Source organism: Crassostrea angulata, chromosome 3 (genome assembly GCF_025612915.1).
Source record: "Crassostrea angulata isolate pt1a10 chromosome 3, ASM2561291v2, whole genome shotgun sequence".
Classification (NCBI taxonomy): domain Eukaryota; kingdom Metazoa; phylum Mollusca; class Bivalvia; order Ostreida; family Ostreidae; genus Magallana; species Magallana angulata.
The window spans coordinates 12,676,289-12,704,149 of record NC_069113.1 but is presented as its reverse complement, the minus strand read 5'-3'; the positions used below and the strand labels follow the sequence as shown (position 1 = coordinate 12,704,149).

Sequence of the window (27,861 nt, the reverse complement as noted above, 5' to 3'; positions counted from 1 at the left end):
TGTTTTAAAATATTTTTAATCAAAAATTTGTAATTAAATGGGAATGCATGAACAATATCGTATTTTAAAATGAAAACGAATTGTTGTATGAACAACTTATCCTAAAAATGGCGAACCAAAATGGTACTGCTAAATCTGAAAATCAGTAGATTACTTTGTGTATCGACTCTGTCTCATCATATGAAGAAATGCCTTACGGAATTTCTGAATATAATGTTTTTTAAAGCACAATTCAAGTAAAAGCAAATGTTTTAAAATGTTATACTATGGTCTGGAAGCCACTTTGCTTTATCATTGTTCATGTTGTTTGTCTTAGTTGGGACATGTCAAAAAGTGTTAAACGACAAATGTGAATGCATCACAGTTTGATTAGTATGCAAATTCACAAAATTTATATTCAGAATTTTTTATGTAAGAGCAACCCCCCCCCCCAAAAAAAAATAACAAAACAAAATAAAAAGCCCAAAACTGAACTAGGGCCTACTCAGATCCGTAATCTGATCTTTAAGGCTTAGTGTAATGAGGTATATGCTTTGGTCAGTTTGCTTAAATCCACTGATAAGTTGATGTGAAAATGCGTATTGGTGACCTCTTTGGAAAACAATAGGAAAACCAGGTCAAAAGAAATTAACAATTTAGTATTATAACTGTTGGATAGAAAGTGGGAAATCATATCAATGCAATTAGAATGTTTTAAATTAGTATTGAGATTTCAATTTAGTTAATGAAATGTCTGAATGTCTAAGTTTTACTAGTAACTTTTTGTAATGTAAACAAATGAATTCTATCTAAAATACTACCGGTAGATAATTTTTTTAATAATATATTTTTTAGGGAATGAAAAATCTCTGTAGAGGTTAGCTTTGTGCTTCTTTGTGAAATGTGACCTGGCAAATGGATTTTACTGAAGCGTATACAGACTCCTGTTCCTCTGTTGGTTTAGCAGCAAGAATCGGAGACTTGGTGTCCTTGCAGAATCTGATATGGCAAGGTAAACTCGTGTCAGTGTTAAAAAATCCATCTCTTCCTAAGAATGTAATTTCAAAGATGAATGAAGGGTAATGATATTCAATTTATGATCATGACCTCGACACTGGTATTTGGACTGCATGGTGAAAATATATCATATTGATCTATATCATTTATTGGGGTCCTGTGTTTTATTATCAACTTTATTTCTTGCCAAGCACAAGATTATGTTATGGAAGAAATGCTATTACCAGTAATATATTTATCCAAACATTGGAAAGCTATTGAATGTTGGAAAAATCAACACTTTCAGTTAAAAAAGTACTCCCTTTTACTGAGAGAGTGTTTTCTCAGCCTTATATTCAATTGAAAATCCTGACCATTTCTTTTACACTGTCAAAGCAGGTTTTTCAAAAAATTCATTTTAAGTTTTTCTTCATTTACATTCACTTGTATATGGTGCATTTTACAAAAGATAGATATGCTCATAAGAATAATGATAAGAATCTGTGCTAATTTGATGATTGTGATCTGAGTACTTGTAGGTTTTTATTATATAATTTCAGGTAAACATTATGATGTCCGTGACAACAGAGGTTGGACAGCTGTACATGAAGCTGCTTATGCAGGGAACACTGGTTGTCTAGAATTTCTCCTTAGACAAGGTCAGAGTAGAGGATGTCGGTTACAATTAAAACACATGCCAGAGATAAGATTTGATGCATGGAATTTTAAGAAATTAAGTTTTGCATCTAATGAAATGATGTATTTATTTGTTTCATTACCTCATGTTTTTGGTGGAAAATGAAATTGATCAAGATTGTCCACATTAAACTGTGGATGGTATGTCGTAAGACTTGTTACTGATAGTGCTGTAAAGTTTACTGTTAAGAAGACATCATGTTTAAATTATGTTAATTTTTTTCTACAACATAAAATTCATTGGACCTTTGATTTTGACAGAAGATTCTGATGTGAATTGGAAGACATTTGAGGGTGAGACAGCCTTGCTACTCGCAGCGAGGGCGGGGCATCTACAATGTACCAGGATGCTGCTGAAAAACGGAGCTGAGGTTAATAGTCCAACAAATGAAATGTACACACCACTGTTTGAAGGTTGGTAATTTAGAGATATTCATTCCCAACAATTTTTCAATCTATGAAATCAAATAATAATAATTGAATTATTAAATATATAATATTTCTCTTATGTTACAGCTGTAAATGCAAACAGTTTAAGCTGTGCTAAATGTTTGCTGCGGCATGGAGCTGATGTGAACAGACAGGTGTTCACTGGGTACTCTCCCCTACATTTAGCCGCAGAGAAAGGGTACAGTGGCATGGTGGAATTACTGCTGGACCAGGGGGGTTATCTAGACCTGGAGGCTGACCATAAACTTACACCCATATTTTTGGCCTCTCAGTTTGGACACATACACTGCCTTGAAACTCTGCTGAAATGTGCCAAAGACAGAGGTAAAATTGATTTATAGTTTTGTAAAACATTTCAGATAGAAATTTTAAAAAAGGGGATATAAAGTAATTAATAAATTGTTAATTCTGTAAATGAATAAAATTATGTAGTAAATAGGTAGTTTTCTCTTCAGTACTGTAAAACCTTCTTTGAATATTGCGACTGCTTTATCTAAAAAAATCCCATAGGGGTTTAAGATTTCATAGCAAAGACATGTTGATATTTACTGTAAAAGCAATGGTTTATCATGATATATATTTGCAATATAGCCAGAAATTGTGAATGAAGAATGATTATCTTACCTGAAAAAATGGGTAGCTTCACAATATATTTGAATTTTTCAAAATGTCTATAATAATTGTATATAAAGATTTTTCATGAGAAGTCTATAAGATGATTAACACCACTGACAATGTTAAGGAACTTTTTTGTAAAGGTCAGCTTGAGGCTGTCAACAAAACCACCACTGACAATGCCACACCCATTCTGATCGCGGCACAGGAGGGCCATGAGGACTGTATCAAGCTCCTTCTCACTCACAATGCCAACCCCAACATCCCAGTCACAGAGTACATGGGTGTGGCAGCACATTTTGCCATCTACAAAGAGCATGCAAAGTCAGTGTAAAGCTCAGTTCATTTCCTGTATTTTTAAATGTGCATATAGTACATGTATTGAAAATGAATTATCCAACACCACCAAATGATGAAACTAATATTTCTGTATCTTCTGTTATAGATGCCTAAAAGTCCTGCTGCCTGTGACAGATAGAGACTGCTTGTACAGAAATGTCAGTAAAAACATGCACCCGTTAGTGATGGCTATCCAGGCATCGAGCACTGAATGTCTAGAAATGTTGATGGAGGATGGAATGGATATCTGTACTAAGCTCCCACTTGGAGTGTTCGCTCACTTCAACCCTCTCTTCACAACTCTGCAGTACAGTACAAATGTGTCCATTCTTTGTCACGTGGCATTGAATTGGACACTGGTTGGTGTCAAGTACTTGCTTGATAAAGGACTTCCATGTAATGCGCAGACACCAGAGGAGTTACCTCCTTTACTGATGAGCCTTGCTTCTGACAATAGTGATCTGTTTACCTTGCTTCTAAAATACGGAGCTAACCCCAATATCTATCATTCTCTAGCCAATGGTAATGTGACAACATTAATGGCCATTGAGAGAGATGTAAAAACGTTGTTAACAGTGACTTCAGAAACAGGTGTGAAGCAGGAAATCTTTGGGAAGTATCTTTGCAAACTTATCTTATGTAAAGCTGATTTGGTGAGCTGTATCAGAGACACTGACAAGGACCAAGAGGTGTTCAAGTACAACTTGTACCAGGTGCTGAACAAGTGCAGCATGACTGTCAATCTGTGGCCTGTTCTGACTTTGCTGTTCACGTTCTGTACCAACTTGTCCATCAGTCAGGAGTTCAAGAAACATGTTTATAATGAGGAAGTCATCTCTTACTTCAATACCATTGAAGGTAAGTCAAATGGGATAGAAAAATGTTTTTAATAAAATTATGGTAAGTGAATTTTCAAAATTTATAGTTTTTTTTATAACTTTCAAAATTGAAGAAAGAATGCTCCTTGATTATTATGAAGAACCTGAAACAGTCTGTACAAGTATTAACACTTTAAAATTAAATCATTGGGATATGCAGATTCACTAGAATGAGCACAGTGCTGAATAAAATATATAAATAATCACTGTATATGAATATGATGATACCTGTATTATAAGAATATGATATAAATATATAAAGAGTCTTTACATTAGAATTTGGTCACAGCTGCCAATATTGAATGAAATCTGGTGAATATGTGAATGTTTTTGATAATTGGTCCTATCACAGATTACAGCAGGACATTATGCATGTATTTTTGTTGACATTTTATTCATTTGTTATAGATTCCACACAGAGCCTGGCCCATGCCTGTAGACGTTCCATTGTGATAGAGCTTGCGAGGAAGAGGCGATACCAGGAACGTCACATCCGTTCCCTTCCTATCCCCAGTCTCCTCCAAGAATATCTGCTTTTTCTGGACTATGGACCCAAAGCTAGTTCTCTCATCGTCGATTCACTCGGTTATGCATCAAAAAACATCAATATTTGTTCTTCCTCTAAAATAGGGACTGATTACTATGAAGAAACCTTTGAGAAATGGAATATGTGAACTACATTTTCTATGACAAGCCAGCGGAATAAAGATTGTTCCTGAAATTACATAATGAATACCGTACATAGTCCTCAAACAAAATCATTTTGGGGTCTTTTTCAGTCGTCTATTCTGACCAAACTTTTTTTCTAGAGGAATTAAGCAGTCCTAGTTTGCCAATTTAGTTCTACGCATTGAAAGGTTGATAAGATATTATAGTACATCTACCAAAAATTGGCATTCTTTTAATGAAGAGGACACAGTTATGATTTGAAAATAAACGTCATTCACTCTTTAGTACTGTGAATCTGGTGTTTATCTCTGCTGCAATCTGTCATTTTACATTTGTTGTTGGACATGTCTCTTGGTACATGTAAATTGTTGGTACATGTACAAGAGTTGCTTGTATATACACATGTATTTGTTTAACGTACATGTATCTCTGATAGTGCATGCTTAAGTCAGTCTCTATATTGACATGTAAAGTGTCCTTATTATGACATGGTGCTATTGCATGTAGAGGTACACTACTGTGATTTTGTGTTCCATGATGTGGTAATGCACAGACATATCAACACACTATTGGCATGTCTGCTTTAGTACTAGTAGTGATATTATTTTACACATATGCATTTATTTGTAGAGTGTGGTATTTCTTTGGTACACATTCCAACCAGATGATATGTTATTGAACTTTTATGCACATTTGATTTTACCTGTTTCTCGGAACATGGTATTTGATAACTCTCATGTAGCTTTATTGATGTTAATAAAGGGGCCACCTGTAATGGATAGAATCTCCATTGAAGTTTCTAATTTATGTTGAGTGGTGAACTACAATTTTTCAGATAATAACCATCAAAATCAATTAGAGCTGTAAAGATATTTGCACCATTTTTTAAATTGGATACTAAAAAGGAAATAAAAAAGAATTTAAAGTTTATTTTTTGTTTGTGTTTTGTATATTTTAAATTATGTTTTGAATATTGAAAGAAAGATGATGATAATGAATCCCATAAATTGAGTTTGCTACTTATCAAAATTGCATCACCATGACAATTGTTTTTCTCAACCAGGATTTTAAAAAGCCTATTCTCTATTTCATCAGCATTCAATCAATATAAGCCAGGACGTATATACATCCCTGGTATAAGAAGGAAAAAAATATATATACAACACATATATTTTAAAGAAATGAAAGTCAGAAAAAGGAGTAGCATGAAGCTCATTACAAATAAGACTCCGTTTGAACACTGGTGAAAATAGTAGACTTTCACTTTCCGGATATTATTTTTGTTTTCGGATCGAATTTTACTTGACGTAAATCATAAACATTATAATTGCACTGACAAAAAAATTAATTTATGATCAAACATCGAAATTGTGGTAAGAACTTAATACATATCTTTTATATAATTTATTGATTTATGATTTCGAAAGGATTGTAATCGCATACTATCATTTTGCAGGTAAAAAATATTTAATCCTCCTCCGAATTTCCTCAGCAAATTACAGATATGTCATACTTAAAAATCTTTGTTGTCTGTGTACTGTTGTATCAATGAAAGTCCATTCTTTCGTCAAAAACTGATAATATTGAAGTTTATTTGACAGTATTGACAGTACGTAAGAATGACTTGCTAAAGTACCTTGTTTGATTTAAAGACGTCGATATTGAATAGTAGTTTAAGCTTCATTTTGTTATGAACCAGACAATGCAGCGATGGACTGTTCACCTGGAGGGTGGACCCCGCCGTGTCAATCATGCTGCTGTTGCTATTGGTGACAAGATTTACAGTTTCGGAGGGTACTGTACGGGTGAAGATTATGAAACAACAAGACCCATGGATATCCACGTCCTAGATACAAGTAATTATTTTGTCCTTTATCAAAGCATAATGTGGAACATATAGATTAACTTGAAATCGATGATAAAATTACATACTAGATATGAATCTTGCTGGTATTGAAACACAAAGAGACAATGACAACCAATACCCCTTGTAATACTGAAGTATATATAATTATATACTAAAGTCTGTCCCAAGTTATTGCTTCCATCGCTTTTTGATGATTTAATAAAATTGCACATACCTGTGAAAGAAATACAGTTGAAATCGTTAAAAGGGAATATATGAAAGATATCTTCATTGAACAATTATCCCTTTCCACTCAGAAAAATTCACAGGAACGAAAACAGATTCCTTACGGAGATTTATAATGGGGAATGTTTACATCTTCTCTCCATTCGGAATACACTCGGAATACATCGCGCAATTTTTTAACGTTATCGTCCGGGCTTATTAATGGCTGTTGCAATGCAAAATCTCGGTAGACTTTCTATTTTTTTCCGGATGTGTATTGAAACCTAAGGCGGTAGAGGGGGCGTTTCAAAACAGATAATCTGGACATTTTTTATATTAGCGGATGAACGTAGTTTGAGCACAAAGGTATTTACTATTATTGAAATATCAAGCAAAAAGTGGTGGAAGCAAAAACTCGGGACAGAGTATAGTATATAATTGTATGCTGAAATAGATACATTAAGGTCAAGATTTAGTAAATGATTGCAGAGTGTCTTTTTGGTGCTAGAACCATTATGACGTCATGATTGATTTGAAGAATATTTTTTCCTTACTTTATGGCTTAAAGGAATTTTGTAGAAAATGAAACAATATCATGACATTCTATGTTAAATCATGAGAAAATAATTCCGATACCTATATTCAATTTGACATCATTTTAAAGAGGAGGTCAAGTGCTTGTTTAATTCCGTTTTTTTGGGAGACTGTAGGCATCTTAGATATATTTTATTAGTCAAAAATGGACAAAACTCCGAAATTTGTCCCTCAATTCCTTCATATTTCATTGAAAATGACAGTTTAAAACATGATTTTTCCTTGTGTTTACCATAAATTTTACCCCAGGTACACCCTATCAAACAAAGGTATTGTTATGAAGCATCATTGAAAGAATTTATATCTTAAATTTTATGAACCTGTAGGCACCTTTCATTTAATTAATTGATCTTGACCATAAAACAGAATTATTATTTGATCATTATTGTAGCAAATAAGTAGGAGGCCAATGAACTCATTTTCTTCTTATATGCCAATGGTATCAGGTTTGTTTCCCTATCTACCTGTTCACCTGAGTCAGTTTGCCCAGTGTCCGTTTGCTTTAATTATCGTTCGCTCTAATTATCGTTCGCCCTAAACCTTGTTCGCTTTATATCAAATTGCTTTACTTCAAGTAACTATTTCGTACATTGTATGATTTTATTCCTTCAAAAAGACGTCATTTGTCTAATTGTTAGATTTTAATGCCGTAAATTATAGATACTGGTAATTGTCTTGCTGTTTTTAGCTCACTTGAGCTTTTCTGATCAAAATTTGTCCATTGTCTGTGGTCGTTGTCGTTGGCATATATTGTTGTAAACTTTTCACATTTTCATCTTCTTCTCCAGAACGGTGAACCACTGGGCAGATTTCAACAAAACTTTGCACAAAGCTTCACTTGGTGAAGGGGATTCAAGTATCTTCAAATGAAGGGCCACACCCTCTGTAAAGGGGAGATAATTCAGAATCATTGAAAATTTGTTGGCATTTTTCAAAATTTAAATCTTCTTTTTTTTAAAAACTTTTAGGCCAGAAAAGCTCAAAATTGAATGGAGGCATCCTCAGTTAGTGTAGATTTAATGTTCAAATCATGGTCCCCAGAGGTAGGGTGGGGCCACAATTGGGTATGGATTTTTACATAGGAATATATAGAGAAAATATAAAAAATCTTCTTCTCAAAAATGTTTGTCCAGAAAAGCTTAACTTGTGTGGAGGCATGCTCAGGTAGTGTAGATTCAAGTTTGTTCAAACCATGGTCCCCAGGGGTAGGGCGGGGCCACAATGTGGGGGATGAATTTTTAAATAGGTATATATCGAGAAAATCTTTAAAAATCTTCTTCTTAAAAACTATTAGGCCAGAAAAGCTCAAATTTGAGTGGAGGGATCCTCAGTTGGTGTAGATTTAAGGTATCCGATGTACAATTGACCAAAAAATGATGCCTGGTAAGGTATATATTCAATGTACTCGTTTGATAGGTAAGGATATGTAGTTTCTAAAAATAGATGTTTTCCCCGCCAAATCACTAAGGGGAAGTAACCTTAGCTCTGCAAATCACGCATGGTAAAATACTACTTTTCTTTGACGAAAACATGTGTAATCATTAATAATATTTATCCAATAAAAATTTCCAACATATTTTAATAAAAATATATAAAGTTTTTAAATAAATTGATTACCTTTATCAATATCTTTTTTTATTTTTGCGAATTTTTTTTACAATGATCATGACGACTCACGCGATTTTTACCCTCCCCCCCCCCCCACGTCAGCCGTCGCATTCATTATCCAACGCATTTTCCCGTTACCTTGTAATTTTCCTGTTTTCTATTCCTTTACGATTGAGAACTTGTAATTTTAGAATTAAAAATCTAAATTGTTCAGGGTTTTTTTTCATTCAGCAAAATGTTTGCACAAAAATTTTTACTAATACAACGAAGTCGTGGATTGCGGGTCACATCAGGTGTGTAAGGCGTTACGAACAAAGCGTGCAAGAACCGTGTGAAATGTTTTATTAGAATTCATTCCAAACCTTTTACTCGTAGAAAACAATATACATGTATATTGTATTATCTTTTACTCAAAATTTTATCCTTTTTTAACAAAAAAAATTAAGTCAGTTTTAAAATGGAGACTGTCGATAAAGTCTGACTACGATGTTTCCATATCGGTACAATTGTGGAATGCACAATACATCAACATGCTTTACACAGTTATAACAAAATATGAATCAACCATAAATGACGCTGTGATGTTGTATTCGAGTATTTGATTTCATTGGATGGTGACGCGCCTCTTTTATGTTCTATGTAAATAGCAAAATGAAACGAATTGACTTTAAAGCAGTCGGAATCAGTATCTAATAGTAATATTTGAATGAAATCCAGCGATTTTGAAAAAGAGTAAAAAATGTACCGTTCATGCACATACATGTAATATGAAATGCGAGAGAAGAAAATTGTTTGGAATCCCGATGAAAAAATAAATCAATGATTAGAAATTTCATTATTTGACTCTTGTTAACTTGATTTACGGAAAATAACAAGGATATGTTTTAACACAATAATTACAATAAACGTGTACAAGCATTTTAAACACGATATCCGTATGCATGGTACTTATTAAAAATAGTTAGTAGCAAATACGCCGTTATACTAATGTTAGGTCCGAAACACTCTGTATGTATAATGAAATTAGGTATACAAAAAATTGAACAAATTGAATAGGGCCATACGATTAACAGACTACCCCAATTCAAGTTATGCACAGTCAAAATATCTGCGAAATCAATGATTAAAACGACCTACTCAGTATTTTTCGACGAAATACGTGACTTGTGCACTGCAACTTTTACTCTATAATTTAGGATTTTTTTCTTCACATTATTGCAAGAGCGCCGCGGGAAAAAAAAAAACGTCATACAACGGCAAATGACGTAAAGCTGCTACAACGTCACAATCAGCGTAAGGGGGAAAAGTTCAAATAACTCGTTTTAAAATTAAAAAATATATATATTGCTTGACTTTATGCATCAATTGTTTATTCTTTATCGTTTATTATGTCAGATCAAAAATAGTGCGACTTTTTAAAAATTTATTTCAAGCTCCGTAATATACCGAGCTCATCCCGGAAAATCCCGAGCTCTCTAGCTCAATTGTACATCGGATACCTTAAGTTTGTTCAAATCATGGTCCCCGGGGGTGGGGTGGGGCCACAATGGAGGTATCATGTTTTACATGGGAATATATAGAGACAATTTTTAAAAATATTCTTCTCAAAAACTTTTTGGCCAGCATCCTCAGATTGTGTAGATTCAAGTTTGCTTAAATCGTGTCCCCGGGGGTAGTGCGGGGCCACAATGGGGAATGAATTTTTACATAGGAATATATAGAGAAAATCTTTAAAAATATTCTTGCCAGTGGAAAGTTTTCAGTCCAAAAAGCAGTAAATTATGTGAAAGCACAAGTCATGCAGAATAAAATTTGATCAAACCATGATTTCCAGAAAAGTAGGGCCATAAAGTGTGTGTGTGTGTGTGGGGGGGGGGGGTTGTTTATATAGGAATAGAGAAATATCCTCTTACGTGTACAACAACAAAATGTGCTTGATATTTACCAAAAAAATATGTGGAGAAAAATCGGTAGATTTTTAAAAACTTTTGAGCAAGATCTACTGTACTTTGTACTTAGATGTCAAGATATTTTGATTTTGATACTTCTAATGCTAATTTGATCAGAGTTAAGGCAATTGTTGCTCAGGTGAGCGATGTGGCCCCTGGGCCTCTTGTTTAATGATAACCCGGTAATTTGCTTGATGTTTTTAAACAATTAAAGAAATTGAGACATTAATTGGCCCTGTTAGAAGGTCAGCAGTGGATTAGCACCTATTCTTGGACTATCTCTGAAGAATTTATATACCCATGCATAAGCATTTTAAATGAGATATAATACATGTACGTAGATGGAGCATGAAACTGTATCAAACTACTGTGTACCATAAATATATGTATTATAATTCACAGTAAGTCATCGTAACGTTATCAGGTCACTGACAGTCATTTGGTTGTTATTATCGTGTAAAGGTGCTCTAATAGTACTGTTTTAAATAATTTTATATCTCTTCATAATGTTAAAATGATTATAATACAAAAAATATACAAATATATTAATTCTGTATGGAAATAAGGCAAACAGACCTTTGGCGAACGGAATTTAGGACGAATGGACTTAAGGCGAACAGAGTCAAGGGCGAACGCATTTTAGGGCAAACGAACATGCTTTCCCTGCCAACTTATTGACATTTTGTTGGTCACACACTTCCAATTAGATAACACTGTATTACCTACCAAGACATAAACTTGCCATGGGTATTATATGCAATTTTATGATTTATAACTTCTTACTGCAGTATCACTTAGATGGACATTGATTCCCCCTGCCAAAGAAGAGGAATGTGTCCCCTACCAGCGCTATGGCCACACTTGTGTAGGGTACCACAACAGTGCATATATTTGGGGAGGCAGAAATGACAAAGATGGAGCTTGTAACATTTTGTATGCTTTTGACAGTGGTAAGGGAAACCTTAGATTATTTCACTGAATCCAAATGTTTGGTAAACTAATAAAAGTAAATTATGAATTATTATTACTTGTTCAAGGATTATAATTGCATTTTGTATGTTTTCTTTGACGTGTTTCAGTTTGTTCAAATACCTTTAAGCAATATTGATCGGTGGAGAAAATCTTTATATTAAGTCTTAGAGATGTTGGTCAAAAAAAGAATAAATTACCCAATTATAATAAAAGATTACGATTGATCTAATAAACAGTCAGCTATCTGAATGTCTTATCATTGTAGAAAAGCATAATTTGAGCATATATTGAATGTGGGTCACAATAGACAAGCATTAGTAGAGCATTTTGAATGTATTTCTCTTTTCAATATTTAGCTTCCCTAAAGTGGTCGACACCAAAGGTTAATGGAAAGGTCCCTAATGCCAGGGATGGGCACTCAGCCTGTGTGATAGATGGAAAAATGTACATATTTGGTGGCTATGAAGAGCAGGTAAGGGACACAATTCAACTCAGTTATATCATCTAATGATATTTTACTAATTTTGATTTTCTGCATTAGGAGCAATGCAGATCTAAAGATGTATGGTTTCATATAGGTAATTGTATATAAAATGTTATTTTTCAGATTGATCGTTTCTCCAATGAAGTCCATTGTTTGCATATGAGTACATTTATGTGGGAACCAATTAATGTGAAGGTAAAAGTGACTAGATATGATTATATGAAGTGTTTTATTAATCTTATGAAAAATATAGTTGAAATGTACATGTATAAAGATGAACATGTACATGTTAAAATCTACCAGTAAATATATTTGTATAATAAATAGACATAAAGAATGATTAGGATTTTTTCAGTACATGTATATGTATATGAGGAATGTAGCTGCAGATCTGTTTCTCTATAGGTTGGCAGACAATAGAGCTACAGTCCATGCATGCAAAACACTTGTTATGTATTGCACACAACAACATGTATTAATTTTGGACTTACTATATAAGTATTTTCATATTTTTAAAACAGTTTATGCAAATGTTAATTTAATTTTTGATTGCCGGTAAACATTTGTCTACTGAGTTTGTTTCTCTACTTACCTTAGAATTTCTTTAAACATGTTGGCTCACCAACCTTAAAAAGTGAGTTGTGTAAAATTCATGTCCATAGTTTCACATGTAAAAAACCCCCAAACTTTCCTTTACTTTGAGTTTGTGAGTTTAAGAAAGTTCCTGAGTTGGAACAGGAATGGGTTAGTAAAATATACAAGAATTCAACATGCTGTTTTAGGAATTAGATAAATAAGTCCTAGATTTATAAGCACACTTTATTTAAGCACAATGAATCGGTTGACCCTGTAGAGTTGCAGTTCTGCAGCTTATAAGAACTCCAGTGTTGCAGTATAGTTTGTAGTTGCTTTGATATTATTCCTATTACCAGTAGTTTATTTATTGCCATTCAAGAGCACAATCACTTGAATTTTATAGTACCGTAATTATATTCCTGTGTAATATTTGTTGTACATTTAATTCTGACAGGGTACGCCAGCTCGATGGAGAGACTTTCATTCGGCCACAGGGTTAGGTAATCTGATGTACGTGTTTGGAGGTCGCAGTGATTATGGGGGAGAAATCTTTACCAATCACGAGATATACTGCAATAAAATACAGGTGTTTGACACCTCAACATCCACTTGGATGGAACCTGTGACGTATGGAATCCAGCCCATTGGTAGAAGGAGCCATTCAGCATGTAAGTCTTCTAGGACTTTTATGTTTAGACCTATTCATTGCGCTGTACTGAAGCTTTTGTAAATTAAATTTCACAATAGATTCATTGATATCATTGATATTATTCAGTTGTAAAACTACATTATGTATTGGCAACTTGACTTTTTGTAAACACTTACAGATAAAACTGACAATAGAATTGTTTCAGTTTTTGCATGCATTAAATGTAAAATTTTGTATAAATTTATGTAAAAACGAATTATGAACTTAAAGCTGACATGAATTCATAAATACGCATTATTTCCCTTTTATCTCCGACTACCGCCATATTAGTTGTCGATTTCTATTGTTCTGTTCACCGCTATACACCCCCTATATAAGGCTGAGAATACTATTCATGCTTCACCGCATTCAGGAATTTCATACACTCGAACACGTTACCTTGGACGAAAATACGCATAGAAAAGCGTTTTGAAGAAAAATGATATGACAACCACTGCACTGGCAAGATATGTCCAATACGACGAAACAAGAGAGGCTGAAATCTAGGCGCAGATACTTCAAATTTTCCTCAATAATTGTAGACCATTTTCCTGTGTATGTTATAACATCGCACATGCGCAAATCACACACTGGCAGATCGAGCAATGTCAATTATCGCATGGATTTTATAAACGGGGAGTTTTTTTGGTGGAACAGATGGAAACGTTGTTACTTTCTGGGATTTACTATCATTCAGCTACTGTGTTGGATGTTGTGTCGCCGGGGTTTTCAAGAAGATGCAGACGTTATGCACTCTGTATGAACGACACACGTGTTCGATGTGCATGCGAAGCAAGTTAGCACAGTCTGTGCAAATTAATACGGATACCTTGGACATCCTTTCAAAGAATAAATATATTTTGTATTTCATTGATTGTTGTTTTCTTTATTCTTTATTACTACATTTTACTACAATGTGTAGTTCATGCATTTAGAAGTCCGTGCAACGTGAATGCCTCGATCGGAAAGCAACCAACCGTAACTTTCTCAACCGGTATATATACCCCAGTGGCAGTAGAGGAGCGATCGAAAATAATATGGAGACCAAATGCTTTTATAAATTCATGTCAGCTTTAAAATCAAGCCTTATAGAAGGTTATGCCCCTTGTTATCAAGATTCTAAGATTGACAAGAACAAGTTCTATTCCTGCAAATATAGATCAACACTTTCTTGTGAAAATTCATTCAGTAGGTCTTCCTTCATTTAAATTTCTTTTTGTATTATTTTTCAGTTGTTTATAAGGGAAATCTGTATATTTTTGGAGGTTATAATGGCCTTCATGATCTTCATTTTCGAGATATCTTCAGATTTGATCCAGGTAAGTGAAAAACTGTTGTATCAATTCACCTTGACTTTCAAAATTAATCACATATACCTACTTTCCATCTGCTATTTTCTATTATTTATTTTTTATTGAGACCTTGAAAATTAATTCGTAAACATTGTCACAAGGAATGAATTTTGTTTGTGTGCATTCTGTACCTGATATTGATATTTGCAGTGAGGATGCAGTGGTCTATGATCAAGGTTAAAGGTCAAGGACCCACAGCAAGAAGAAGACAATGTTGTTGTGTGATAGGGGACAAAGTTTATTTATTTGGGGGGACAAGGTAATCCTGCTTTTATGAAATCATTTATCAAAGTTTCCTTGTAGTTTAATGTTTATCAATATCATTGTTATAAAGCCCTCAGAGAGCAGAGCCATACCTAGATTTGAAATATTAAAGGGTCATCAGGTTTTGGGGGTTTTTAAGACAAAAAAATAAATGAAGAAAAAATTGGGATGAATATTAAACATGAGGGGCATACATGTGAAGTAATTAGGGCTATAATGTACATGTACATATTCGTGTGCTGATTAAAAATACTGGTCGACATCATAAAAAAACAGCACAACACTATAATTGCAAAAGGAATGAAACCTTTCCTACAGCATGAATGTCCTTCATCACAATAAAGTGTACAGAAGTGATGTTTTCCCCATAGGATGCTGATATTGTTTATGGGTTTTGTCTTTGCAGTCCTAACAGTGCAGAGAGCTCGGAACCCACTGAGAGTGATCTTATAGACCATTCTGATCTCCACATCCTGGACTTCTGTAAGTCAATACATGTAGTTATTGTTCAAATATAGCCCTCCCATGAGGTCTATCCATAGATTATTGACTGCAGAAATAAAGTGAATATTGGGAGGTGGATATGGTTTCTACTCCATGAAACAATATATCAAGTCATTTTTTCGTACATAGAATTTCATGACAGTACTTAATTTGATATTATTTGGTTTTATAGCCCAATTTATTGAAATATTACGGTACTTTCGACATTATATAATTTGATATTGACATAACACAAATTTTGATCATGCGTCATAACCTCATTTTTGCAGTATTGAATTTTAAATTACTGGTATTCTTAGAAATAAAGGAATGAATTTAATTTTTTGATTTAAAATTATTTAACTATTGCTAAATCAATATGTCTACCAAATTAAGTAACAACATGACGTTAAGTAAAACAGCTATGGCAAAAGTCTTCATATTTTTTGATTGGACCTCATATAAACATGGACCAAACTTCATTCAATGTTCACTGAACAATATCACCAGGAGCAATTTTTCCCATTGGTAGAATTTTCTGATTCCAATTAATTTACATCTGATTCTGTTTAAATGTTAATGGTAATATATTTGTACCCTCTTCAATCACATACATTATTGTTCAAGACTTAAATTCCTCTATATTCCAATATATGTTAGATTGGTGTTAATGTCTAATGTAGCAAACTTTGAGATTGAGAACCTGCTGTTATTAATTTGTACATGCGTGCTGAAGGGTTCACCTGAACTCGTTCAAATAATAAATTTGAAATGTGTTACTGTGCAGATGTTCCAAATTCAGATGCATTGTAATCAATAAAAACTCAGGGAACCAATTTTCATGGATGGTTGATTTTTCAAGGTTGATTGGGATAATAAATTTGTAGATGAAATATGTGAATGACAATGTACTTTAATCCACATTAATATCGACATATGTCCCACACCACCTTAAATCAAAAATATACATTTCAAGCTTCTTATAGTCAGAACATCTGCTTTTTGTTAAAGGAGATTGGAACATATGGACAGATGGCAACAAAAACAAGCGATAGCCTTGTACAGTATTTTAAACTGATACTGACAAGTATGGCCTTTGTCTGCTTAATTGTATAATATTTCATCAGAAATAGAAAATGAAAACAGGTCTGAGTGGACCACATTTGAACTTATTTTTAAACAACAAAACATTATGGAGGTTAATACAAAAATCCCCATGGATGTGCTCACTGTATACTGGGGTATATAGTATTCTTTAACAAATTTTCATTTCTTTTTTCTTAGTAGCTACCATGAACCAATAATGACCATTATTACCAACTATCAACTAGTACACATGTAATGTACCGGTACACCAATATTTAAATCTCTTGATGCAACACTTTAAAAAACAAATGCATGTACTATTGTATACAAAATTGCAAAAACAAACCAAAATTGAAATCTTTATTGAGAGAAGATCTTTGAAATGATAAGAACCAACAATGAATCTAAAATCTGGAGGAGGAAGGATGAAAGTACCGTATATACCGGTAGTTACAATTAAGTTGTACATGTATGATTTTTCAAAATAGATCTTGCTTACAGCAAACCCTGGAAGATATAAGTTGCAAGGGATTGCATTGTTATACTAGTACTTTAGATTCCTTATTTTATGTGAATACTTTAAAATTTATTCGTTTTGTATAAAATTGCAAAAATATAAAGTCTTGATTCTTAAACTTTAAATAAAATTGCATATTATTGCATCCAGTCATTTGGGGTTTTTGAAAGCACCTTATGTTTTGTGTTTTTGGAAGCTTGAAGTGTCACTATAATATGCAATGTACAAAACATCAACAAATGAATCTAACCTACAGTCTTCATCAGCAGTATTTAAGGTATCCATATGCAAAATTTAAAGAAAAATATATGGTACATTACTAAATTGATTTGTGATTTAATTAATGTACTCACTGACCTCAATGGAGGAAATCTTCACGCTGTTCAATATTTCTAATTTTTGCTGTAGCTTTAATAATCCAAGAAAATTGGCAAACTGTATTTTGATAAATCAGCAATTTTATAAGCTTTCAAGAACTTTAAAGGTTTATCACAAAACCTATCAAATGTACACTTAATTAATGCATTTTCAACAGTTTTGGGTATATTGAATCATGTGTGTACACTTTGACCGCACACGAATACCGGTAAATCAGGGCTTACCACTTGTGTAGTGAATATTTTTCTTTTTATACCCCCGCTCCGAAGGAGAGGGGGTATACTGTTTTACCCTTGTGTGTCTGTCTGTCTGTCCGTCTGTCTGTCAGTCCGTAACAAAAATTTCTGTCGCATTTATCTCAGCAACTATTTATTGCAGATGCTTGAAATTTTAACACAGCGTTTGTTAAGGCATGCCATATCGTGGGATATATTTTTGTACCAATCGGACGTCAACTTCCTGTAAAATGACGACTTTGCTTATTTTTAACCAAAATTTTCAAACAAATTTTCGTCAAAGATTTCTCAGCAACTATTTATCGCAGATGCTTGAAATTTTTACACAGTATTTGTATAGGCATGCCATATGGTGGGATATTTTTTTGTACCAATCGCATGTCAACTTCCTGTTGAATGACGACTTTGCTTATTTTTTAACCAAAATTTTCAAACAAATTTTCGTCAAAGATTTCTCAGCAACTGTTTATCGCAGATGCTTGAAATTTTTACACAGTATTTGTATAGGCATGCCATATCATGGGATATATTTTTGTACCAATAGACGTCAACTTCCTGTTAAATGACGACTTTGTTTATTTTTAGCAAAAATTTTCAAACAAATTTCCGTCAAAGAATTCTCAGCAACTGTTTATCGCAGATGCTTGAAATTTTTACACAGTATTTGTATAGGCATGATATATTGTGGGATGTATTTTTGTACCAATCAGATGTCATTTTCTGTTAAATGATGACTTTGTTTATTTTTTGCCAAAATTTTCAAACAAATTTCCGTCAAAGAATTCTCAGCAACTATTTATCGCAGATGCTTGAAATTTTAACACACTATTTGTTTAGGCATGCCATATTGTGGGATATATTTTTGTATCAATCGGAGGTCAACTTCCTGTTAAATGATGACTTTGTTTATTTTTTGCCAAAATTTTCAAACAAATTTTCGTCAAAGATTTCTCAGCAGCTATTTATCGCAGATGCTTGAAATTTTTACACAATGTTTGTTAAGGCATGCCAAATTGTGGGATATATTTTTGTACCAATCTTCCCTTTAAATGAGTACTTTGTTTATTTTAGCCAAAATTTTCAAACAAATTTTCCTCAAAGATTTCTCAGCAGCTATTTATTGCAGATGCTTGAAATTTTAACACACTATTTGTTTAGGCATGTCATATTGTGGGATATATTTCTGTACCAATCGGATGCCAGCTTTCTGTTAAATGTCGACTTTGCTTATTTTGCATATTCACATCAGAGCGGGGGTATCACTAGTGAGCATCGGCTCACAGATTTCTTGTTTGTTTTTGTTTATGCAAAGCAATGACAGTTACAATGTTAAGGTTATAAAAGATGACTTTTAATATGGTGACTGATTAATTTTGGTCTCTTCACGTTTACTCATTGTTAAGGGTCCTCCACACACCTCGAAAAAGTTATACATACAAGCCAATTCTTCTAAATTACTGAAAGATATTGATTTTTTGCATGTGTTTGACTTGAAAATGACCAAAACATTTTCAATTTTGGGGGAAAAAATCAACTTTTTAAATTTTACCGCTGTTCATGAAAAAGAAAGTCCCTGCAGTATTCGAACTTGGAACTGCGGGTTGGTAGACCAAAGCAACACCCATTGTGCCACAGAGATAATAAAATGTGACAATATGACCTTTTCACAATGAGTTCAAATCGCCATGTTGTGACATACCGGGTACTGTCATAAAAAAAGTAGAAGTCACTGGGTGACTAGGATCCTCAAGATAGCATGTACAAGCAATGCTTAGGGGTGTTATTTGATTTAAAGTAGTCAAAAGCATTAATTGACTCAAATTATGATATTTTTGCTATTTTTAAACTGTAGGGAAGTAAGATGAACTTACCAATTTAATTAAGGAACAAGGAATCATTCTTTCAGTATTTTTTTTTGTGCACGACTGTTTTGTGTCAGTTTAACTACTAATTCAAAATCCCCCGGAAGTGATCCGCAATACACAAATGGTGGTGTCATAAGAACTCCTGTCAATGTTGCTATTAAAAGATAGAAATATAATGGACAAAGATCTGTTTTCTGACATAATCTCCTTTCTATTGATACCAAACAAACAATTACAAGTGTGTGTTTTATATATTTTTCAGCCAAGTTGTAAAACGTGATTTTGAATACCCCAAATGACTTTATGATCTCACAATTTTCTGCAGATTTTATTTGCCTTGGTTTGATTAGGAATCTATACAATAGGGAACTCAGATTTTAAGATGAGAAAATAGTTTTCCTTCATTTTAAGTAAAAACCAAATTAATTGCTGGTATTAGAAAAGAAATACACACTAGCTTACTTCCAAATTAGAGTTAACTTATGAATATTATTTTCATTACACTATAAATGAAAATCCCATGTTTTGAATTTTTACTTCATGCCTGCAAAAAAGTTTTTGTTTTTTTTTTTCACCTGAATTGTTCAAAATGATCACAGCATCGTATGCTATTTAGAGAGCTACTTTCAGTGGCTTGTTTTTTTATTTTAAAAAAGAAAGTTCAGGATTACTTTCCAATTCAAAGTGTATCTGATATTTTAAAAAATCAATATTTGGAGTCATATGTGATGAATTTTTGTTCTATTTTTAATTAACTTAAACAAACGTGTTCAGGAACTCTGTGTCATTTTTAGGTCATTTGAGTCCTGTTTGTTTTTCATAAACTTTTAATTCAATTAATTCATATTTCACTTCTCTAAAGTTATTTGATAACCACATCCCAACTCAGAGAACTCAGAGTTTGAGTAAAAACTGTAATCTTTAAAAATCTTCCCGTCCTCTTCTGGGCTATTAGAAAAAAATAACAAAGTATGCATTTCTAATAAAGAGAATTACATCTACTAAAGCTATAGTTCATAACCAAGAGATCAGGGTTTTGCTGCTAGAGTAGAGTGTTATTGATGCATAGATTATTTAGAGATCTGCTTTCCCATATAACATGTTTATCTATTTGGTTTTGACTCAAGTCTTGTTTTACCAACCAATGATTGGAAGCTAATACTTTACAAAAAGATTACCTTTGACCTGAAATAAGTAATAAAACTTTGACCCAAAGTCATTTGGAAAGTTTAAGGCATATTGATTTCCAATGTGTAAGTTCACTCACAGTACCTCTAGTGGTCAATTGAGAGGACTTGGTTTTTGGTTATTGTATATTGATAAGTTTTTTTTGGACTGAGTTTAACTGTACAATGACAGATCTTATTCTTATTGGAATAAAGGAATATTTGAATTTGTTTGTGTATCAATTATTGACAGGTTTGTTTTTTTTGTTTTTCAGCCCCTTCACTGACAACACTATGTAAACTTTGTATATTAGAAAACAAAATAGATGTCAGCAGTCTGCCTAAAACAATCAGGTGAGTTCAGTCCTAATTGGATAGTGTCAGTGAAACAATGACCTCTATGTACCATGTCTCTACTGAATACAGGTAAGTGAAACAGTAGTCTTGAACCATCTATCTGGTAAAAGTATCACAGCACATTTGAGGAAATTCAGGCAAACTTTTTGTGAGTCACTGTCACATGCTGATCTAGAAGGGGGGGGGGGGGTTCTGGACCCACCTCCCAAAAATTCAAACTTAAAGTCACACATTGAAGTTACTAAAATTAGTCCTTGGTGTGTACAAACACAATCATAAACAAGATTTTTTTTTATATGAAAAATGACTGAAAAAAGTCACCATAAGGATAAGAGAATCAACAGTGTTACCATTCATCAAAATCAAATGAAAGAATCTATAAACCCCCTTCTTAAAACCAAAGTAAAACAAATTACATTTTTTTTGACAAAAAGATGGAAGGCATAGAATATAAACAGGACAAGAAGGAACTGGATATTGAAATAGATTGTAGAAGAAAGGCATTATATTTACAATTCACTTCGACCTGCAAGCATGCTAAGATAGAGTCATGTATAGTTTTGGGGTAAGGAGAAGAAAAATGATATTTACGCGCAGAACGATATTTTTAACCAAAACCATACACAAAATACTCCAACACATCCTAATGGAGAAAGTTTTCATAAGCGATTATTTTTAACCGGGTTTTCCAACGGAAAAATCCGATTATTAAAATGGTGAAAATGGCGGGTGGGCGGGCGGGCGAGTTCCAAAAGGGTACCCTCATTGTATGGATAACTCCTCCTACAGTTTTCAAGATAGGAAGTTGTTCTTTTGCAGATCAATTGTACATATATCAGAGGTGTGCATATTGCTAGGATTTTGATTGCCGATAATTTATGAAAAAAATACCAGCTTTTGAACTAAGTCATTTTTTGGCAAAATATTGCATATAGGGAACCCTCATTGTATGGATAACTCCTCCTACAGTTCTCAAGATAGGAAGTTGTTCTTTTGCAGATCAATTGTACATGTATCAGAGGTGTGCATATTGCTAGGATTTTGATTTCCAATAATTTATCGAAAAAATACCAGCTTTTGAACTTCGTCATTTTTTTGCAAAATATTGCATATAGGGTACCCTCATTGTAAGGATAACTCCTCCTACAGTTCTCAAGATAGGAAGTTGTTCTTTTGCAGATCAATTGTACATATATCAGAGGTGTGCATATTGCTAGGATTTTGATTGCCGATAATTTATGAAAAAAATACCAGCTTTTGAACTAAGTCATTTTTTGGCAAAATAATGCATATAGGGAACCCTCATTGTATGGATAACTCCTCCTACAGTTCTCAAGATAGGAAGTTGTTCTTTTGCAGATCAATTGTACATGTATCAGAGGTGTGCATATTGCTAGGATTTTGATTTCTGATAATTTATCGAAAAAATACCAGCTTTTGAACTTCGTCATTTTTTTGCAAAATGTTGCATATACATGTAGGGTACTTCATTTCACTGGATAAGGGTTGACATGGATTATGGATACATTTTACATAAAAGAAAACCCTGTTTGCTGTCACATTGACAGCTTTTCACTTGTTTGTTATTGAGTACTTCCTCTATTTTGAAAATATTGATTATCATCTCATATAACCATTAAATCTTTATAAAATTGTTCTCACCAATTGTATTGAAATCAGAATACCAGGAAAGAATTTGAATACTTTGATTTTAAAATGAATGAAGTGTAAATGGTGTCACTTTGTAAAAGCAAAGTAATGTGATGTAGCTTTTTACTTTCAATTAAAAGTCTAGTCAAAGATTTTACGAAAAAATTGTATATTTTAACAAAGGGTTAACCAACTTGTAAATTATTTACAGATATAACAGTGGTGAGGAAAATTATCAGTTGATAATTAATTCGATGAAATTAGATTTTTGCGCAGTTTTTCTCCTAGATTTCATAGAAGTTTTCAATATTTCGTGGTATTAGATTCTAAAGATAATTATGTTTTAAAACCATCTTCATTTGTGTCGTCTTGCTTAGCTAGTGTATTCACCGGGCCAAAGCGGCAGTTACAGAATAAAAGTCTCTTTTTCTTTTGAGTACTTGTGACGGTTCAATATTTACTTGCGTACAGTACATATATTTCAGTACATGTCCAAAGTAAAAAAAAATGTTCTGTATTTAATGTGAAAACTAATAATTGTCCGCGCAGCTGTCGTTGGGCACAGAAAGACGTCGGTACGATTGACTTGCAGGTGACTTACGATGCGAAAATTGTTCTTGCCGTTCGCAAGGCAAACGTGCGTCTGGAGCACGGTAATTGTAAACCGGAAGTACGGTTCCTGCGGGCATCGCACGTTGCGAGTGGCAACCCCTGTCCAAACAAAATTGTATGTGACACCTACGACTGGCACGTCAAATGCCCGTTTGTCTTAGAACCATTTTAACAAGACCTTGGACTTTCGGTTGGATGTAGCTATCTATTTCTTGCGACAAAACATGTTAAAAATGACACGATTTCAAGCTAAATATGCACCGATTGCGTAGTCTTAGCACAAAAGCCAGACAAATCTTGTTGATTTCAAAGAGCCATAACTGAGTGGCCAGCAATGAAATAGACAGGCCTACGTCACATTGCTGTTTGACACAACTACCCAAAGTCCAAGCTCTTGTTAAAATAGTTCTACGTTGTACTCTCAATACTTCAACATGATTTTTAACGCTATGATCAGCCACGGGAGCCACGACTGACAAAACCCGTAGCACAAGCACGATCACCAAACACGTACGGCCAGTTGTGAGGCTTTGGGTACATATACTGTATACAATATATCTGGTCAAGGGGCATGGTACATTTCAACATTCGAGTTTGTCTGTCATTAGGACTATTGTTATTGTAATATAATCAGTATGATGGAGAACCCAGAGTTTAGTGCATGTTATTTAGTAGCTGGTATTAACTGTTTGAAGATAGCGCATAGTCATTGAGTTCGGAAGTACATGTTTTTGAGGGTCTGTGAAAATGATATGAAGATTAGGAATAATGACATCCACAGTCAAATATTTCTCATGTGTGTGTGTATATATAATAAATTTTATTATATATACACACACACACAGCTACTCTCAACAGGAGAAACATAAAACATTTGGTTTATTTTGATGTCAAGTCGTAAATTATGAATGTTTAACGTTAAGACCGCCGGTTTTTATATTTTGGCCGATTTTTCATATCATGAAATGATGACATTAAAGTTTTTTGTCTTTCATATAATCTACTGTATAATAATTAAGAGTTTTTTCTGCGGTGTGGTATTTTTTGACTAGGTTTTATGGTGTTGTTTCAAATTCAGCAAACAAACAAACAAAAAATGTCAATGACAAAAACTGTGGCATCAGTTTAATAAATCCAAAACAAAACCTTAAAATGAATGATTTTATGTATTCAAAGAATATTTTGCTTGTTTACAGGTGGGAATTGGCGGTGATGTCAACTAACAACTCCATTACCAGGCCCCTCAACAGCAATGGCTGATCTGTCGCAGAGTGTGCATTTATATGTGATTTTATTTCCTACTGATTCTCATTGACATGGAATTTACACTTAACATTGCTAGCCATTCCAGCTACAAAGGAGCCCCCATATTGCCCGGGGGAAGGAACGTCCTCCTGCATGCTCAGGATTTCTAGCTTTGTAACATTGAATAATCTATCATCAATCTAAATTACTGGCAGCAGTGTATGATTTCTGCGATTTGCTAATGGCGATGAACAGAACTATGATTCTCCAAAGACTTGCAAGGTATTGGTATTTTGAAAATCTACATGGAAGAGACTGAAGAATTCTTCACTGGCTGAAAATGGAAGGAATTGATTTTAAAAGATATTCTTTTTTTTCTTTGGTCGATTTCTTACCAAATGGATCTTGAGTCAACAGAGGCTCACTGTGAATTTTATATAACACTGTAATCAAGTCTCTGATTATAACGTATGTCTATTTATATATTGACTGGCAGTGGTGTTGTGCATCACATTAATTTCATAGCGCTGAGTAATAAAGCATTCAATACAACACTAGCGGTTTTTATTTTATCCTTTTAAGGAAAGATACTAAAACCGAAAGACACACGACTTTTTGAGCAGCACGACATGACTGCCCGATATTTTCTCCAACGAAAACGGGAAATAAATGACAAGTGAATTATGAGCTTTAAGGAGTCGGTATAGAACTTATTATCAAGTATTTGAATATAATTCTGGTCTGCATGCTTGTCGGTATCCGTCCTGTACCGTGAGTACTTTCCACCTTTCCTGGTTTGGCCTTGTGTACACAGTGAATTGGTCATTTATAAATTAGAATAATTTTGGCTTGTATGTATTGTTTTTAGTATAAATTTCACGATGGAAGTCAATATCGTGCTTTCATTCTAAAAACACGACAGGTATATGTTTCCAAATTAAGCTGCATAGCGTTTTATGCCAAAATCTTGGTTCATTCACAGTATTATATCGCAAAATATAGTATGAATGGGTCTTGACTCCATCCTAAAAGCACTTTTATTTAAAGAATAAGTTTTCATTAATTTTTATTATTGATTTATTTAAATGGAGTCAAGGCCCATAATGGGTCAAATTTGTGGTTTTCACCAAAAACCTTGTTTTTACTTATTAAAGATATTCCCTTTTACTCTAATGTGTTAACGTAGCTCACTGTGATACGCGGGGGGTCGTAGTCCATCCTTGTACCCACAATGTTGGATAAAAATAGCGCTAGCACAGATATGACAACATGCTGTAATGTTTAGGAAGCAAACAAATAAAACAAAGAAGATAAGTACCAAGTACATGTATTAATGTGTGTTATTTATTTGTCAGATAATGCAGTTCTATATTATACATGTACATGTACTGATGCACACTTTCAAATGTAAAGAATTTTTATATGTTCGTATGCCATTTCAGAATACTTGGTACGGGGGCATTTGTCAGGCCTTGTACGCTCTTGTCCTTAATTTAAAATCATGAAAACGCGTAATGTCTTTGCGTTAACAATTTGGTCACTGGCAAACAAACTCAGACGAGCTCACTCTCCTCTTACTTTGAATTGTAAGGACATTGCTTGTCTTAGCTTTGACCTCGGAGCTTAGAAACATAACATATTTAAACTTAAAAAAAAGAAACTGCATTTAAAAATAGGCTTATTAGAACACAATCGATTTCAGTCACCTGGTATAGTGTCTATAACCGTATATACGTGATTCCTATCTTATCGTATTGCAAACTATATCTGGCGCAGTCATATACATGTACTATATAAGTTCATGTTTCAGAAATCGAGCTTTTCGATATTTTTTTTCTTCATTCCAACCCTTTTATTATTATTATTATTTTTTTTTTTTAAATTCATTTGAAGTTATAAAACATGATGTAAAACTGATATAATCTCAAATATATGTCACGCCAAATCTTTAGCTGTTTTCTAGTCCTCCCAAAGGAGCAGGTAAAAGTTAACACCCTGTCAATTAAAGCGAGCTGGGTAATGTCACCATATACGTTTTACTCTAGTTTTTCAATTATCCACTTTATATATTTTTTTCATAATGCAATATTTATGTTCGGAAATTCATTTAAGTTGAATTTGTGCTTATCTGTGCTTTTGAAATCTATTTCACGATTTTTAAAAAAAAATTAAAATACTAAACACATTAGAAATATTGAATTGCCTGTCGGAAGTTGCTCCTTAGACCGTGTTAGAAAGATAATATCAAAAATAAAACTCAATTATTTGCTTACTACCACAAAATCTTGAATCGACAAATGAACTTTTGGAAAAGTAGGATCATCTCGTTGCTTGCATAAGACATACGGCTGTTGCAACTTTCCAGACTTGATACATGTAATGAACAAATCAGAAACCATAAAAGAAGTTCTACATATATCCAATGACGAAAAAAATCTTAATATATTACAGTGCCGACTGAATATTTTTACATTACATTTTTTTCAAATGTAACTTTATTTTCAAAATTCCTATATTTATGTATCGGTAAAAATGTTTTAAATGAGAACGCAGACGTTACAAAAACTGTAACTTATTTTATGCACATGTTTGAGGTGATACATTAGAACAAAACTACATATTAAATTTCCTGAAAGTTAGCTAATTCCTATATTATGCATCGATAAAAATGTTTTAAATGAGAACGCAGACCCTTCCCTTAAAGAAGATGTCACGTTACAAAAACTGTAACCTATTTTATGCACATGTTTGAGGTAATGCCTTAAAACAACAATAATTTATTACATATTAAATTTCCGACCTGATTTGGGAAGGTAAAATAATACCGATATGCTAAAAAGCTGTTACGAGGGCTGAAGGGTTGTTGTTGCCATTTTAAGGCTACTTTTACCTCCTTTCGACGAAGAGTTCTGTATAAAGATATAGAAAATAGTTAAACGTTTAAAGCTTGGATTTCATTTTACTCAATAAAAAAATGTAGTTCATAGCCGTATATATCATATTTAAGAGTTTAAAGCAGGTCTGATGACTACCTTGTTGACCATCCTGCCACCTTAAGGTTGGTTGCTGAGTAGGGAGAACCACCT

General features: G+C 33.4%; 1 protein-coding gene across 1 annotated transcript; it reads left to right on the top strand.

Annotated features, from left to right (window-relative positions):
• The first annotated feature begins 139 nt into the window (after positions 1-139).
• LOC128176422 (ankyrin repeat and SOCS box protein 2-like) lies at positions 140-21,269 on the top strand. Its single transcript, XM_052842725.1, has 17 exons — positions 140-616; positions 835-991; positions 1,536-1,634; positions 1,933-2,085; positions 2,188-2,445; positions 2,880-3,060; positions 3,182-3,933; positions 4,362-4,525; positions 6,322-6,478; positions 11,633-11,794; positions 12,173-12,288; positions 12,424-12,495; positions 13,331-13,544; positions 14,797-14,883; positions 15,067-15,175; positions 15,587-15,663; positions 21,187-21,269. The coding sequence occupies exons 2-17, from the start codon at positions 895-897 to the stop codon at positions 21,267-21,269; spliced, it is 2,781 nt and encodes a 926-aa protein (XP_052698685.1). The 5' UTR covers positions 140-616; positions 835-894.
• Positions 21,270-27,861: the final 6,592 nt, after the last annotated feature.